The 17,936-nt window shown below is 38.0% G+C and overlaps 1 protein-coding gene across 1 annotated transcript in view; it reads left to right on the top strand.

Moving 5' to 3' along the window:
- The window catches only part of WDR70 (WD repeat domain 70), a 342,319-nt gene that overhangs the window by 258,346 nt on the left and 66,037 nt on the right, over positions 1 to 17,936 (top strand). The window contains exon 11 of the mRNA XM_072605789.1: positions 8,462 to 8,561. Within this exon, the coding sequence (XP_072461890.1) occupies positions 8,462 to 8,561 (100 nt within the window). The remainder of the gene's footprint in view (positions 1 to 8,461; positions 8,562 to 17,936) is intronic.

Below are 17,936 nucleotides of genomic sequence, written 5' to 3'. Positions count from 1 at the left end.
TGGGAAAGGAATTCCTTGATGGAACATGACTGTTTTACTTTAAAGAAAGGATTAGAAATGTGGAAAAATTCACCTAGGGATCATAAAGAAAATCAGTTTAAATGTAATGCCTTCTGTTTCCTCTGAGGGCTAGTCTTTCTCCAGCTCTCCCTTCCCCTCTACTGGAACCATTATAAATAATTCAGTATCAAAACAGAGGAAGTGATTGTTGCTGATTGAAAATATGCCACAGCCTCCTGAGGAAAATGTTCTATTTGAAATCAACAATTGGAAGTAGAATGAGATGAAGAAAGAGCTGGTGTTGAAAAGTATTCTTGTTCTCCAAAACAAGTGCCCAAAAAAGTGTGATAGTAAAATCTAATTTAATTTGGTTAAGTAAAATAGAATTGTTTGGTCTGTGTTTGTGATAAGTTGCCTAAAGCCATTAAATACAGACCCGACGCTTAGTAGAATATCTTGTTACTGAAAAGGTGAAACTACCATCTTGGAATTATTAAACACTTGTCCTCTGAAGGGGCATTTTTACATGCATCCCTCTTAAGTAAGAGAAAAAGGAGAATGGGAATAAGATTAGTTCTATACTTATATTCTATTATATGTTTGAATTAAAAAAACTTATCAGAGTAACTGAAACTGTTAGAGAATTGATTGAATCAGGAGCCTTTTTCATTTACTGGGCTGGCAATTATTACCACTTAGAAAGAAATGTATGTTGTTAATGTGTACTAAAAGAAGGATTAATATTACATTCAAATATAAGTTAATTCATAAATTAGCCATCCTGTTTATCAATTAATCTGACTTTTGCTTCCTTTTCTTGCTGTTTATATTTTGGCAGATTCTTTGGTTTTCAGGCACTTATCTAGGGAGAATACAGGCAGGAAAATGAGGTTTAATTCAGGGCCTATTACCTCCTTTTACCAAAGGAGATAAAATTGTTATTTCAAGTCATATCCTTTACCCCCTCCCTTCCTTTTTCCATTCCTCCTTTTTCTTCCCTTCTCCCTCCCTCTTCATCTCTTTCTCTCTCCCTTATATATCCAAAATGAATAGGGAAGGGCTAGAAATATTTAACCCTCTGAATTTGTTTAAATTCTAAAATAACTGATAAGTGATTTCTTGAGAAAGATAATTGATGCAATTTAGGTTATTTTTAAATTTAATTTGTATATATTTTTGTGGGCTTATTGATTTGATGACATTGAAGTTGAGTTAGGAGACAAGTTCCTTACATATATAAGCATAATGCTGAAAGTAAAACATTGATCTAAGTGGATAGGTAATCTTATCTCTTTAATTTACCTGTAGAAAAAATAATTTGTCATAAGATGATCTAAAATGTACCCCAGTCAACTCCTTAAGACCATAAATTGCATAGTTAGAGGGAGTTTCCACATCACAGGTCTAATTCAAAAAACAAATAAACCACAAAGTGGCCCAGGAGGAGCATTGACACTTCCAAATTCCCCATATCATGCCAGTAATTTAAAAAGAGGGCAGAAAATACAGACAGCAAAATAGCAAAAAACAAGATGAAATTACCACAAAATCAGGATAAATAAAGAAATTTAGCAGAGCATACTATGGACAATTACATGTTGGCAAAATGGAGAACGTAAGAATGCATCTGAAAATATAAACTATCTAAACAAGACCAAATAGACATCTTAAGTAATCCAAGCTAAGAAAAGAAAATAGAACTGACTATAAAGGAACTATAAAAGGTGGGGAGAGGGAAGCTCTCCTGGTCATGCACAGGAGAATTGTCTCAAACTTTTAAAAGAATAATTATTACCAGTTTTACACAAAATACTCTCATAAATTGAAGGGGGGAAAAGCACCCTATCAGATTCCTGTTCTGAGACTAGTATAGTTCTGCTCCCTAAACCCTGGAAGAAAAAAAAATACTCTAGACTAATATCATTAATGAAATATTGTCAAATAGACTACAGTGATTTCTACAAGAAAATATTTATTATAACCAAGTTTGAGTTATACAATATGTGCAAGAATGGTTCAATGTTAAATAAAGAATGTAGTTTTATTAAAAACAATAACATTCAAAACCACATGATCATCTCAATAGATATCAAAAAAGTAGCAGTAGAACACATTTTTGCCCAAATCTCTACAAAGTATAGACATAGGACCTCTTTTATTATCATTAAAAATAACTATCATCTAAAATCAAAAGCATGAATCATATGCAAAGGAGATATGCTAGAAGTTTTCCCAATAAATACAGGAATAAAAACAATGATGTCTTGTCTCACCACCATTATTTGATATAGTTCAAGAAATGTTAGCAATCACGATAAGAGAAAGAAATAAAAGGCATAAAGATAGGTAAAGAAAAAATGAAACTATTTCTGCTTATAATATGATGGTTTTAATTTTGGGGTTTCTTTTAAAAGTGACTGATGGCTTTCTATTTCTACTTTACCTTCTGGTTCTGAGAGATATGGTCAGTTTTCTTTTCAGGGTTCTTGATTTATGATGTGTAGGCTCTTCTTTGATCATGATATTCAGATAGTCTAATGATTTTAATTTTTTCCTCCCTGATCTGTTTTCCAGGTTGGCCATTTTTGCTATGAAATACCTTATATTTTCTTCTATTTTTATGGTGTTTTTTATATCTGTTGCTGCCTTATGGAGTCATATTCTTCTATCTGATCCATTCTAATTTTCAGGAATTTTGTTGCTTGGGCAAAGTTGTATACCTCTTGCATTAATCTGTTAATTCCCTTTCCAATTCTTTCTTCTATAACTCTTATTTCTTTTTCAGTCTTTTCCTCTAGCTCTCTCATTTTTGGGGAAAAAAACATTCACTCTCTCCCTTCCCCCATTTCCTTTCCCCTTCTCTGCTTCATTTCTTTCAGGAATTCTATTTGAATTTGTGCTCAAGTGGTGTTTTTCTTTTAGTCTTTGCTAGTAGATGTTTTGACTTCTGGGTTTGCATCTTTGAGCTTCCTTGTCACCAGTTTATAATTGGAATCTTCTTCTGTTTCCTCATTGTTCTGGTCCACTTCCTGTCCTTGGACTTATTGTTGGTCCTGGGCTCTGTCCACTTCTTAGGGAAAAATTGGATTGGTCCTATTGCTTCTTTTTTAGGTATATTAAATGCTGTGTTATTGCAGGGTCTCAGTGACGGCTCAGGCTCTGGTCCTGAAACTTTCAGTTCTTCCAAAGTAGTCTGATGATTTTTGCTCCCTAATCTCAGTGCTGCAAGTTCTAACCTGAGTTCAGGTGTGAACAACTAGATATGGCCACTGTCAGATTGTCAGCCTGCATGGAAGTTCTGCTTATTTAGAATAATAGAACTGCAGATCTTCCTTTGGTCTGGGATTTCTACACTGGTTATTCCTCTGGTCTGAGCCACACTACTGCTGCTTGCTTCTGAACTTACTTCTTTCTACCACCTAGGACCTGAGACCTCTGGGAGGTGGAGGTGGAGTAGGAGACAGGCACAGGTCTGTTTATCAGAAGGCCCTAGATTTGTGACCCATAATTGGATAGTGGGCAACAAAGTTGCTAGTTCTAGATACCCAGGTATCTGCCTGGGTTTGAGTCTGTGATGCATTCTTTCCTGGTTCACAGTCTCACCATGGTGCTGTCTCTGCTTGTCTCTGCACATTATGTTTTGATATGAACCCATCTCAGGTGTCCTTATACCTCTCTGTCTCTCTCCTTATGCTGATCTAGCCTGGGAAAATGAGTCCCTGTGACTTTTTCTTGGATGTTTCCATCACCATTCCATCTGGTCTTCTAGATCTGTTTGGAGAAGTTAGGTGTGGATGGGGACTCCTTACTACACAGCTTCCTGCTGCTTTGCCATCTTGACTATTCTCCAGTTCCAATCATTTTGGAAAAGTTTGGAATTACACAAACAAAGTGACCAAAGTGTCTTTACCCTTTTACTAAGAGATTCCACCATTAGACTTATAGCCTAAAGAGGCCATTGATCAGAAGAAATCTGCTCCAATGCATGAACAATTATTTATAGCAGTGTTTTTTGTGATAACTAAGAATTGTAAACAAAGCAGATGCCTATGTATTGGGGAATGTCTTAACCAATTGTGTTGTGTGAATGTAAGGGAATATTACTATATTCTAAAAACTTGGACTTGTGATAAATAAAAAGAATCATGGACAATTAATAGAACCAAGAAATCAGTGTACACAATGACTATAGCGATGTAAGCAGAAAGAATAACACACACAAAAAACTGAAAGTCAGTGCTGAAAAATTACAAAGAACAAGCATGGCTCAAAAGAAGAGATATGCAAAGATACCCCCACCTCATCCATTTGCCAAGGTGGTAGGTCCACAACTATTGTATATTACAAATATTTTTTAGACTTTTTCAATATATAGATCAATTATGCTGATTTTTTTTCCTTTTTTCTTTCTTTTTTCTTTTTTAGGTCTTAACATTTCTATCTGTTTTATGGAATGGCTGTCTGGGAGGAGGAGGGATGCTTATGTAATTCATGATAATGTAAAAAATGTAAAATACAGAAATAAATACTTATTTAAATAAATATTTAACTACTATACTTCTGGTGCATTACTCAGTGTATTAGAAAGGATACCAATGCCCTATACTCTAAAAGGCTATATGTATTTCATAATGTTAAAAAAAAAACTTCATGTTTAGATGGAATAGATATTGTTTTTTAGGTGTTTGGCTGTTTGTTGGGAATATTTTATAGCCATTAAACAAGTAATATTAGAAATATAAGTCATTAAACCTAAACCCAGACCTAGATCCAGGGCATATAGAATTGAACTTGGAAAAGCCTTGTTGGTAAGTTTGTTTTGCTTGTTGGTTCCTTTTTCTTGATTACTTTTATCTGGTTATTTTATATCTAGTTTTATCTAGTTATTTTATTTTTTCCCCCTCTTTTTTTCTCTTAGTCAAGTAGATTCCTCCTCCTTTTCTCCTTCTAGTCCTGCTCGTTAGTTGAGTTTTTTTTTTGTTTCACTTTTTGTGCCCCTTTCCAGAGAGAATTTCTCCCACTCATTCCTTTCATTATCCATTTTCTCTTTTTGTTTACTCTAGGCCTTTCTTCTCTGGTTCACAATCCCTGTACCTATCTATTCTCTCGATTCCCTGCATTCTTCATAGAGCCAAAACTTTTGAGGTATCCATTCTGAACTTTCCCCTCTAGGTAGTTCTGCCACTACCTAATAATAGAGTTTGCCCCATAAATTTCCCTTTTCCATTGTGCCTTACTTCCAGAAAAATACTGATTCCTTCAGGTCCTATTTCCCTCAGGTCCCGTTTCCCTCTCCCTTTCCTAACATGTCCCTGATCATGTAGCTGACCTCCCATCTTGCAAAATTGTCCTACAAAAGACATTGATTCTCCTGCATGTGAGGTGTTTTGAAGTTCCATCCATAATGCTCCAGGCCTGCCTCCACACCATTACCTCCACCTGACTTGTGCCTTCACTCCTGTCTCCTTATGTCTATTGAAAAAGAAGTCTCTTCTCTCTCTGTTGCTATTGCTTTCCTCTGCTGCTGTATTAATTTATACTCATACATTTCTGTTGTCTGGTATATTCAAGAAGCAAATAATCTTTTCAGGTCTAGTTTTTTTAGTTTAGAATGTTTTGAACACCTCTTTATTATTGAACATCCATCTTTTTTCATTTGTAATTTACATCCTATTTGCAGGGTAGGTCATTCTGGATAGCTTCCAGAGCTCCATTGCTTTTCAGAACATATTCCATTCTCTCCTGTGTTTTCTAGTAGGTACAGAATAGTCTCATGTTATTTGAATTTCCTTTCCATCATATTTGAATGTCTTTATCTTGGTCACTTGCAGAATTGGTTGTTTCTGAATTAAATTGTTAAGTTTAACATGTCTGTGTCTTGGAGTTTGCAGCTTTTATTTATTATTTGTCAGTAATCTCTCATTCTTTCAATTGATATTTCTATGTTCAGAATTGACAATTTTCTTGTATTATTGTATAATGCTGTTCATATTTTTGACTTGTCTTATTCTGGGAGACCTGTAATTTTTAATTTGTTTCTCTGAATATTGTCTTCAAGATCAATATATGTTGCTTGAATTAAGAACACATGTTCCCTTTTGATGTTTTTCCTTTCTGCTTTTCTTCTAGATTTTCTTCACTCCTTTGTTTTTGCATCCCCAAATAGTTCTATTTTTTGTTTCTGTGGTGAGGCTTGACATCTCAAATTCACATTTTTCTATTCTACCAATTGTTTATGCTGTTCAGGCCATTCATTCTGCTCTCATAGTTCTTATTTCTTTTTTAAACAGGTGTTACGGTTTTGTGTTCCTAAATTCTACAGGGTCCTCTATCTCACCAAGTGTTGGTGTATTTTCCTTTGTTTTTGCCACTTTTATTCATAGATTCCTGAACTCATTTACTAAATCTGGAGACCATATTTCTCTGTGTTGTTAATGTTTTATCTGTTGACTTATATGCTTATGCTCAAGGCCCTTGAGGTTTTTTCCCTCTTGAAATTTTTGGTAATTTCAGTCTTTTTTCTCCTTAGGTCCCATTTCCCTCAGGTTCCCTTTACTCTCTTTCTCTTTCTGTTATATTGTTCTCTTTCTGACTCTCTCCCTCTAATGGTGTATTCTCAAAGCCTCGCAGCCAAACTGGACAATTCATGATTCACTAGTCTAGGTCTTTATCCAATTTGACTTATGGCAGGACAGAACTGGAAGATAAATGCTGGGCTCTTTTCCTCAGACTTACCAGAGTGCCATGTTACCCTCTTTTCCTACTCTTCCCCTTCCCCAACACTCCCTCTGTTCTTCAGTCCTGCTTAATGGTATTGAGCACTTCCACACTGGTACTTTTGCAGCCCGAGATGATTTTTGTCCTTTGTGCTTTGGATTTCTGAGGTGTTAGGAGGAGGGAGCAGGTCAGGGTATAGAATTAAACTATGAATCTGGACCTGCCCTATTTCCTCTCTTCTCCTGTAGCACAGAAAGCTACTTTTGTACTGACCAGCAGAGCCAAAAAAACCCCTTGCTGAATCTGGAAGTTTGATCTCTAAAGCACTGGGAAGAAGATGGGGGTACTGGTATGTGGGTCTGGGTTTTGTTGTAAGCTTATGGATCAGCTTGGCTAGTGGTTAATGAAGCCTCACTGCAAATATCACAGTGGATGGGTGGGTGGGGAGTGGGTACTACATGTGCTCAGGGGAGTTATCAGTTCATGTGTTTTTGTTGTGTTGTTTTGACGTTTTGGGTCTTGGGTGTTTTAGACTGTTAAGACAACTGAAGTTGCATTGTCTTCAGCATAAATGTCTGTTTAGGAGAGGTTTGATAGGATTAGAAAAATATCTAGTTTTCCATCTTGTTGATAACATTGTGAGAATAACCTGAATAGTTATAGAAAATTTATCTTCTAAATGTCTTCTAAAATAAATACATTAATTTCCTTATTTCTTGCCATGTCCCATTCCACCCCCAACTAAAAAAAAAGGGGCAGTTTATTCCTCACCTCCAGCAATTTTTGTATTCATTCCACTTAAGCTACCTACAAGCATGTCCATGTATCTTGTTTCTTATCACACAGTTGCTTAACTTCCAAGATCATCACCTCTGACATTTCCCTCAAACCCTTAGTTTTCTGAACTGTTTTCTTTTCTTTTTTTGGAGCAAGGGAAGGCAAAGCAATTGGGGTTAAGTGACTTGCCCAAGGTCACACAGCTAGTATCAAGTGTCTGAGGCTGGATTTGTATTCAGGTCCTCCTGACTCCAGGGCCAGTGCATTGTGCCACCCAGCTGCCCCATGAACTGTTTTCTTTTAAAGATGAAAGTCAAGTATAGAATAATGAACTTAACGAAGCCATTGTGGCATATTGGATACAGTGCCAGATTTGGAATCAGGAAAATCTAGGTTTAAATTCTCATTAGATACTTATTGGGCAGCCAGGGGAGTCAAGAAGACTCATCTTTGTGAGTTCAAATCCAGCCTCAGACCCTTATTAGCTGTGTGATCCTGGGCAAGTCAGTTAAATAATGTTTAACTCAGTTTCCCCATTTCTAACATGATTTGGAGAAGGAAATGGCAAATCACTCCAGTCGTTCTAACCAGACAGTCCCAGATGGAGTCAAGAAGAGTCAAATATGACCGAACGACTGAACAGAAACAACTGGATGCTTGCCATGTGACCCTGGGCAGGCCACTGAGCCTCTCTCAGCATAATGACAGCACCTATTCCGTAGCTTTGAGATGATATAAGTGAAACACTTTGCAAACCTCTAAGCATGTCCGCTGTTGTTGTTAGTTATTTTACCTATTGTTGAATGTCTGTATCATTTTCCAGTAAAGAAAGTGATATATAACACTTTTGAGAAACATCTCCATTATTTAAAATGCATGAAAATGTTTATTTTAAGTGTATTGTGTACGCACCAAAGCAATGATGCCATTTGAATTAAAAATATTAATTTTTTTCCTTCACAAACAGGTTCATACCAAATTCCACTGCAGACAGGCCCATGATCCTGGCACAGATACTTCCTGTGTGACATTTTCCTATGATGGCACTGTCCTTGCCTCTCGGGGGGGTAAGTGTAAGAAAATTCTTAAGTAGGTGTTATTTAGAGCACTGCTTGGAAAACAAAATAAAAACATTTTACAATCTAAAGTTAACCTCCTAGAAAAGATCAAAACTAGCTGTGCTTTTTATATTTAGTATTATGTTAGTCTAACTTTTCATTAAAATAACTAAATCACTGTGCTACCACAGGTCATTTTAAAAAATCAAGCAAAAATATTTTTAGTGTCCTATTGATTTGCCTAAATCTCAATTTTAGTTGCCATTTTCATAACTGTTCTAAATTCTTTCAGGATCCATTCTAAGGATGAGCTGTATCCCTACTGCTTATTTACCAATATTCTATTTACATTTTCCATATGTATTTCAGTAAAATCTATTCTCTGCAGCACGGTAGCATTGTATCATCTTCATCCAGTGGACCCACAGGAGGGAAAATATACGTAACTTTCTTAACAGAAGAAGTATATTCCCAGTTTTTTCTCTGGTCTTTAACCAGAGATCCTTAGTTTATTCAGCAACGTAGCTCTACACTGCTTTCCAGGAAACATTTCTAACAATATTTATTACACTCTTATTCTGTATTTTGAGTCTGTCATCTCTTTTAAGAGTGGGATAGAACAGTCACTCAATGGCCCACTGGAATTATGATCAATGATATTAAGTCTTCCAGAGTTATTTCTTTGTAATGTTGTGATTGTGTAAGTTGTTCTCTTCCTCATCACTTCACTCTGCAGCATTTCATACAAGTTTTCCCAAGTTTCTTGAACCTGTCCCATAATTTGTTCATCCATTCCCTAATTTATAGATGCCCCCCCCCCCATTTATAGTTTGTTGCCACTACAAAAAAGAGCTGTTACATATATTTTTGTACTGATGGGTCCTCTTTTATCTCTTTGGAGTATAGATTTAGTGGTGCCAGGAACGTAGTAGACACTTCAGTGCTAACTGACTGACTAGTGGTGAGTCAGAGAATATGCAGTTTAGTGACTTTTGGGGGAACAGTTCTAAATTCCTTTCTGCAACAACTGGACCAATTCATAGCTACACCAGTCATCCATACAGTACATTAATGTTCCTGTTTTCTCAGTCCCTCAAATATTTGTCACTTTTTTTTTGTCAGCCTGATATGTGCGAGGTAGAAAGTCAAAGATTCTTTTTTGCTTTTCTCTATTAGTGATTTGGAGCATTTTTAAAATATGGCCATTAGTAAAATGGATTTTTTTCCTTTGAAAACTGTCTGTTCTGGAATCATGTATTAATTGTGGAATGGTCACTTGGGCATTTAAAGCCTTCTACGATATCACTTCCACCTTCCTTTCCAGTAGTATCTCAGTTTTTCAACTTTGTGAGCTCTCTATTCTATTTTCCCTCTTCTCTCTATTTCAGTTAAACTGGCTTGCTAACAATTCTCTGTGTACAACTTCCCATCTCCTTCTTATGTGCCTTTGCACAAATGGTTTCCTGTGTCTGGATTTTGGTCTGCCTTTCCTTATATCCTTTTCATAAAAATCCTAGTTTTATTCAGAATTCATCTCAAGTGTTGTCCTACGTGAGACTTTTCCTGATTCCCTGTTTCTTAACACTCTCTCCTTATTGGCATCACTTTATATTTCATTGCTTGTATGCACGCTGTTTTCCCCTAGTAGAACGTAAGCTCATCAAGAGCAGTGACTGGTTTTTGTTCTTTTGTTGTTGTTGTTTTATCATTGTGCTTGTTTTCCCACAGTACTTGCAACATTTGTTATTTGAATTCCCAGTTAATCTTTTTTTCTTTGCTTCCCAGGCCTAAAGTCACTTTTTTTGGCAGAGGAAGTAGAAATAAAATGAGTTAAATCACTCTGCTTTCTCTTTGTAGTCCATCATTACCCAACTCTTCTCTCTAAGCAGCAGTCACATCTGATCTAATTTTCCTTGACTTACCTCCACCCTTGGAGTTATCTATGTCTATATCTATATCTATATCTATTCCTCTAAAAATAAGGCAGCCTTGCATAAATTTGAGCTGCCAGTCAGTAGCCTGACAGAGGGAATGTCTCCTCTAGAGCTTTTCCCATTGTTGTAAACCTCTTTTAATGTCTTCTTTAATCTCATCTTTTCCTTTCTCTCTCCTTTGGATGGTCTTTAGAGCTCTGACCATTTTGTCTCTATATTTGTTCTAGTAAGATTATCTTCTCATGTTCAGTAATAGAGCGATGATACTCCAGAATACTGCTTTAATCCAATCTATTTACTTCAATTTAGACCCGTATCTTTTACTCTATGTTTAAGGTAGCACATTGGCTATAGCACTGGGTCTAGAGTCAGACCAGATTTCAAATCCAGCCTTAGATGTGTACTGGCTTTGTAACCCTGGGCAAGGCTTCCTGCCTCAGTTTCCTTAACTGTAAAATGAGGACAATATTAGCATCTACTTCACAATGTTGTTGTAAGGATAGAGTGAGATAATAATTGCAAAGCACTTAGCAAAGTACCTGGTTCATAGTAAGGGCTACATGAATACTTGTTTCTCCTCTCTCTCTCTCTCTCTCCTTCCCCCTCTCTTTCTCCCTCCCTGTCTCTCTCCCTCCCTGTCTCTCTCCCTCTCTCACCTTTCCTCTCTCACCCTCTCTGTCTCTCCTTCTCTCTCTCTCCTTCCTCTCGTCCTCTCTCTCTCTCACCCTTCCTCTCTCCTCTTCTCTCTCTCTCCCTCTCTCACCCTCCCTCTCTCACCCTCTCTCCCTCTTTCTCTCTCTCTCTCTGTCTCTCTGTCTCTGTCTTTCTCTCCTCTCTCTCTCTCTCCCTCCCTCCCCCCTCCCTCTCTGTCTCTTCCCCCCTCTCTCCCTCTCTCTTCCTCTTTCCCTCTCTCTCTCCCTCGCTTCTCTACCTCCCTACCTCTTAACCTCCATCAGCTTTATGTCTTACTGTCACCTGCAATTCATTAAGGCAAAGACAGAAACTTGAGGCTTCTTACTTTTTTTCTTTTGGCAATGGCTTTTCTCCCTTCAGCCTACTGAAGTCTTTGATCAGTATTTCATACTTTTTTATCCATCACCGTCACATTGTCTCTCCCCTACTTCTAATTCTTTTTTCAGGCTTCTTTTGTTTTTTTTTTAAACACTTGCGCTTTGACCATTATAAACTTTGGAGACATCCGGTCAGTGTCCTCTTCTTTAGAAAAGTTTGGAGTGATCGAATTGATCACATTACTAAGCTTCTCAAAACCTTCCACTGACTAACAGTTGAGTTTTAGAACAAGTATAGATTCGTGTCTTTGGACTTTGAATCACTCAGTGATGTTATTCCCACCAATATTCTACAACACTGTGTTCCTAATACTATTGAATCATTAGATTTGAAGCTAGAAGAGTTCATAGAGATAAGTTAGTCCAGATCCCTTGTTTTACGATGAGTAAACTGTGATCCAGAAAAGTTAAGTGATTGCCTAAGGTCACACAGGTAGTGAGTCAACAAAACTGGGAGTGTAATGTATATTTTGTACACTCAGAGCCAGTCCTGTTTTCATAATGACATGTTGCCCTTGGGACCTCTGGCCAACTTGGCTTGTCAGTGGGAGGCAGGCTGCCCAGTTCTTATATACCTACTCTAGCAAAACCCTTAATTTTTCACCAGACCGAATAATGATCAAGAAACCCAGTGAGAAACTATAGTAAAAGTGACTTATTCCACTACATAAAAAGTCAGCTAGAAACCCAAAAGCAGTAAGTCCTTTCCAGCAAAGTTAATGCCGACTTGACCAGAGACAGGACGTGTTGTAACCTGTTAGACTCTGTGTCTGGAGGCAGCATGAGCAAAATATTCTGCAGAAAAAGCCATAGGAATATCAGAACAGCCTAGGATAGGCTCCCTGTTAACCTAGGGAAGGGAGGAGCAGTGTGAAAAGCCCAGTGCCAACGCATTCAGAGTAACAATGTTAATACTGCAGTGCTCAGAATGGAAAAGCCCAGGCCTACGGGATCTGAGGCCCTAAGTGTCTAAGATGGCACTGAATATCTAGCTCTATGAATCTTAGGATTCAGCTGGCAGCTAACTCTATCAGGTGGGACAGCTAGGTATTGCAGTGGATAGAACACCAGTGCAAGAGTCAGGAGGAACTGAGTTCAAATCTCACCTCAGACACTTGACACTCACTAGCTGTGTAACCTTGGGCAAGTCACTTAACCCCAATTGCCTCATCCTGGGTCATCTCCAGTCATCCTGATGAATGTCTGGTCACTGGATTCAGATGGCTCTGGAGGAGAAGTGAGGCTGGTGACCTTCACAGCCCTCCCTCACTCAAAACAAAGTCAAGTGAGTCATGTGATTATTTCTCTGATGGCATGGTCTTCTTCGGCAATGAAGGACGAACACACACACACACACACAGACACACACAGACACAGACAGAGACACAGACACACACACACAGACAGACACACAGACACACACAGACACACACACAGACACACACACAGACACACACACACAGACACACACACACAGACACACACACACACACACAGACACACAGACACACAGACACACACACACACACACACACACACACACACACACACACACACCCTCTCTATCAGGTGAAGGTCAGCAAAAGAACCCAGAGAGCTCAATGAGAGACCTAGTAGGGCTGCCTACCACAGCCCAAAAACTGTTTCAGTTGTTTTTCAGTCATGTCCTGCTCTTCATGGCCCCATTTGGGGTTTTCTTGGCAAAGCCACTGGAATGGTTTGCCATTTCCTTCTCATTTTACAGTGAGAAAACTGAGCAAACAGGGTTAAGTGACTTGCCCAGGGTCACACAGCTAGTAAATGTCTGAGGCCAGATTTGAACTCAGGAAAATGAGGTTTTCTTCACTCCAGGCCTGACACTCTCTCTACTGTACCACCTACCTTTATTGCCTAACTACCAAAAGGTGGAAAGGTGAATAAGTCAAAGAAAAAAATACCAGAATTAAAAATTATTGCAAATCTAACACCTGCAAAGGAGACTCCAAGGAAAAATTGATTTTCCACCAGAACTCCACAAATACCTAGAAAAAAATGAAGCAAGAGATAAAAAGTAAAATGAAAGCACTGGAGAAAAAAATTGGAAGAAGAATAAATAGTTTACAATAGAAAATGATCCAAAAAGTGTCATCCCTAAAATTAAAATTGACCAAACAGGAATCAGTGACTGAAGCAACAAGAAATATTCAGACAAAAGACAAGAAATGAGACAATGGAAGAAAATGAAAGATATCTCATATTAAGAAAAAAACAAACTTGACCTGGAAAACAGGTTAAGGAGAGGTAATTTAAGAATCACTAGATTCCCTAAAAACCATAATAAAAAAATAAAAGCCTACATACTATATTTCAAGAAATCATAAGCAAAAATGATCAGGTCTGTTAGAAACAGAGGAGATTGGGGGAATATTAGAGGATAATCTTACGGATGAAGAATTAGTTACATGCAAAACAAATTTCCTGATTGTAATAGGGGAGGGAGAAAAAAAAGAACTGTAATTAAAGGGGGTGCGTGTTCAGTATGAAGTGAGCAGAATCAGAACAATGTAGAAAAACAATGTTATCATGGAAGACAACTTAGAAAGACTTAAGGAACTTTCCTTAACCCCTTTCGTTTCTCTTTCTCTGCTGGGTATGATATATTTCTGTAGCCAGCCGTGTGTGTGCCTGCGTGTGAGGGAAGCGGAAGTGCCACACGCACTCCCCAGCACTGCCTCCTTTTTGTCAGAGACTTCTACACCCCGTTTATGTGAAATGATTTCCCCATTTTCCTCTCTTCTTTCTCTCTTTCCACTCTTCTTCTCTGTTCAGACTCCGTCTGTGACCCCTGATGATGACAGACTTTTGAGGGCTACACTATCATCTCCCCATAGAAGAATGTGAACGGTTTAATCTTGTTTAGTCCCTTACGATTGCTCACTCAGGTTTACATTTTTAGATATCTTTTGAGTCCTGTGTTTGAATGACATTTTTCTTCACCTCTGGTGAGTTTGTAGAAATGCTTGAAAATCTTCTTTATTAAATATCCATTTTTTCTCTGTAGAATTATACTCAGTTTTGTTGGATACGTTATCAGTTATAAGCCCAGATTCTTAGTTTTCTGGAATATCATATCCCAATCTCTTTGCTTCTTTATAGTGGTGGCTGCTAAATTATGTGTGATTTTGTCTGTGACTCCTTGGTATTTTAATTCTTTCTTTCTGACTGCTTACAGTATTTTTTTCCTTGACCTAAGAACTCTGGACTTTGACTGTAATATTCCTGAGAGTTTTCATTTTGGGGTTTTGTTTAGGAAGTGTTTGGTGGATTATTTTAATTTTTTATTTTGCTCTCTATTCTAAAAGATCTTGTTTGTTGGTTTGTTTTTGAAGATTTCTTGAACTATATCTAGGCTCCTTTTCTGTTTGTGGCTTTAAGGTAGCCCAGTGTTTCTCAAATTATCTCTCCTTGATCTATTTCCCAGGTCAGTTGTTTTCCTGTGAGAGCTCTCACATTTTCTCTTTTTCTTCCTCCAATATTTTCACTTTGTTTTAGTATTTCTTGTTGTTTTATGGAGTCATTGGCTTCTCTTTGGTCCATTCTAGTTTTCAGTTTGCTTGAGCAGGGTTTTATACCTCTTGTGCCAGATTGTTAATGCTTTTTTCATGGCTTTCTTCCATAACTTTCATTTCTTTTTCCATTTTTCCTTCTACTACTCATTTAGTTTTTAAAATAAGTTTTGGTGTAAGAAAAACCTCTTATTTTAATTTTTCCAGGAATTCTGGTTCAACTTGTATCCAAGCTAGATTTTTCTTTGAGAATTTGTTGGTAAATGTTTTTGAGTCATTCTCTTCTACTGGATTTGTTTCTTGATTCTTTTGTTGGTTTGTTTGCTCATTCTTCCAGCCTCCTTCTTGACTTGGTACTCTTATATTAGTGCCAGGTTCTGTGATGTTTAGGGGAGAATATCTAGGTTAAGCTTCTGTCTCCTTATGTCTTGTTGCTTTTGTAGCTCAGACTGAGAACCCTTCAAACTTTCAGTGATACCAAGCTGACACTATCAGGGGGTAAAATCTGTTCACTGACCTTCTGGGCTTAGTTCTGCATGTTCCTGACTTCACATTTGGATCTATCGGCTTGTCCCTGGATGGGAGTGTCCATAGATAGCTACTGGACTTGACCACTGTTAGCTTGCTGGGAGAGTCTTCAGAGTCAGAGTGACTGAACTGCAGACTCCCCTTTGGTCTGGGACTCCTACTCTGGCTATTCTACTGCAGGCTCCCATGCTGGTCTGGAAGCGAGTCCCAAGTCTCTGTTCTACTCTTCAGTTGCTATTTTCTTCTAAACTTTTTCCTTGTTCCATATACACATCCTGTGCAATCACTTTTCTCCTCCCTGCATCTGTGACCTGGGATGGAGTAGTGGCTGTTTATCATCAGTTATATATTACTATATATCACCTGTTCCCCATGTTCATCCAGGGATCCCCCAGGATCTGTTTATGCCCCAGTGCCCGATCTTGCTTCTCTTTCAGTTCCCAGTTACTAGAATGCTCTTCTCTTGGTACACTCCTGGCCAGACCCTGTCCCCAGTGTCTGCAGGCCTCCCTGTCTCCCTAAGACTCATCTGGAAACATGACTTTGTGACTTTTTTGGTTTTCCTGATGCCAATTTTGTCTAGATCCCTGAGAGGAGGTTGGTTGGGGAACTTGGCTGGGCTGCTCCCTCCTAGACTACTCTCCCTCCTCAGCTCAAACCTTGCAACCTAGTGAAACCTTTCCCATTCCTCCTCTTGACCTTCCTTCTAAAATTACCTTCCATTCACTCAGGTGTATCTGGGATGTTTTAGTTTTTTGTACTCTGTCTCCCTCATGTGAGCTTTTTGAGGGCAAGGGCTGTATATTTGCCTTTGTTTGTATCCAGAGCTTGCCTTGCATCTTTGCTGTGTTGGTGGAACTTAATGTCTGCTTATTGACTGATTGAAAAAGAACTTGAGGTCCTAGAATCCAGGCTCTGCCAATTACTAGTAGGGTAACAGTGAGCAAACCATTCAATCACTCTGCACTTTACTGACCTTATCTGTAAAATTAGGAGGGACTAGAGTTGTGATCTCTAAGGTTCTGCGGTGTCTTCAGTTCTAGTTCTATGGTCTTATAAACAGTTTGATTCTTACATGTAGCCAATCTGTATCTCTTTAATCATTCCATTAGAACTCAGGTCAAAATCTGCCTCTACCAAGAACACTTCCATATCCATACTGAATGATTGTATCTTAATTCACCTAAACTATTCTCACTTTATCTGGTGTAATCTTGTACTTTTCATATAGAATATAATATATGTTTGCCTATCCATCTCTTTTCTCCACCAGATTGTAAGCTCCTTGTGGTAAGAGACTACATCTAAACAAGTCTTTAGAAACCCTAGAAAAATTAGTATGGTGCCCTGCTGATAATGGTAAATGATTAATGATAATTCTTAGAATGATAATTACAATAATAATTACGCACTTTCCTCTTTTTCCTGTTGTTCACCCCCAAAACAGATATTTTGGTGATTTGATAGGAAAACACTTGTATTATTTGTGTAACATTGCAATGTAAGTCCACTCAACCCTCAGAATATTGTAAATCGCTCTTCTGGCTCTCGTACTTGCCTGACCAGCTAAACTATTTAATGCAGATTAATGTTTTTCTGTAGATTGCAGATTGTGGCCTTATTGGTAACTTTTTGTTAAGAACAGAACCAGTAAGTTAATGTTCCATTGTGAATATTTTTTTGGATCTAGCCCAATAAAAGCAGATGGAGATCCAACCAGTTGTACATCAGTATACCTGCCAAATTTTAAACTTCAAAGAAAAGATCACTGGTGAGGGAATGGAGATTTTTATTGAATCTCAATTCACTTCACTTGCATCTGATGCAAATTCCATTTGTACATGAGGGAGATGAGGCAGGTCTCAGCTGTGGGCACTAGGGAACACGACCAACAAAGACATTGTTTGTGTGAGTTCCGGCTGTCATTCTAGTCAGGAATTAGTAGCCTGAAAGAAATATAAGAATGTGATACTTAAAATAATTCATTACTCTTAAGATGACTAAGAAAAGTGGCTGTACACAGGAGAGCAATAAATAATAGTTGTAGTTATGGTTAGGTTGTGGGGGAGGGATTGACAAGGATCATTCTTATCAATGTTTATGAATGGATAGCTTCACCAACATTTTGCTGGGGAAAGAGAGTCTGTGAGAAGTTGAGCTACATTTTACTCCTGATGGTTAGTCAATTAAGAGCTTTTGAAGAAAGCAGGATGGCCTGCAGAAATGCCCTGGGGGGAAATACCATCTGCTTGAAAATCGGGCTTGAGAGCACTTGTTGGAGACTTTCTTTTTATCTTACAGATGCTG

The sequence above is a fragment of the Notamacropus eugenii genome, chromosome 4 (assembly GCF_028372415.1).
Source record: "Notamacropus eugenii isolate mMacEug1 chromosome 4, mMacEug1.pri_v2, whole genome shotgun sequence".
NCBI classification, from domain to species: Eukaryota; Metazoa; Chordata; class Mammalia; order Diprotodontia; family Macropodidae; genus Notamacropus; species Notamacropus eugenii.
Note: the sequence above shows the minus strand (reverse complement) of the source record. Positions and strands in the feature narration are given on the sequence as shown.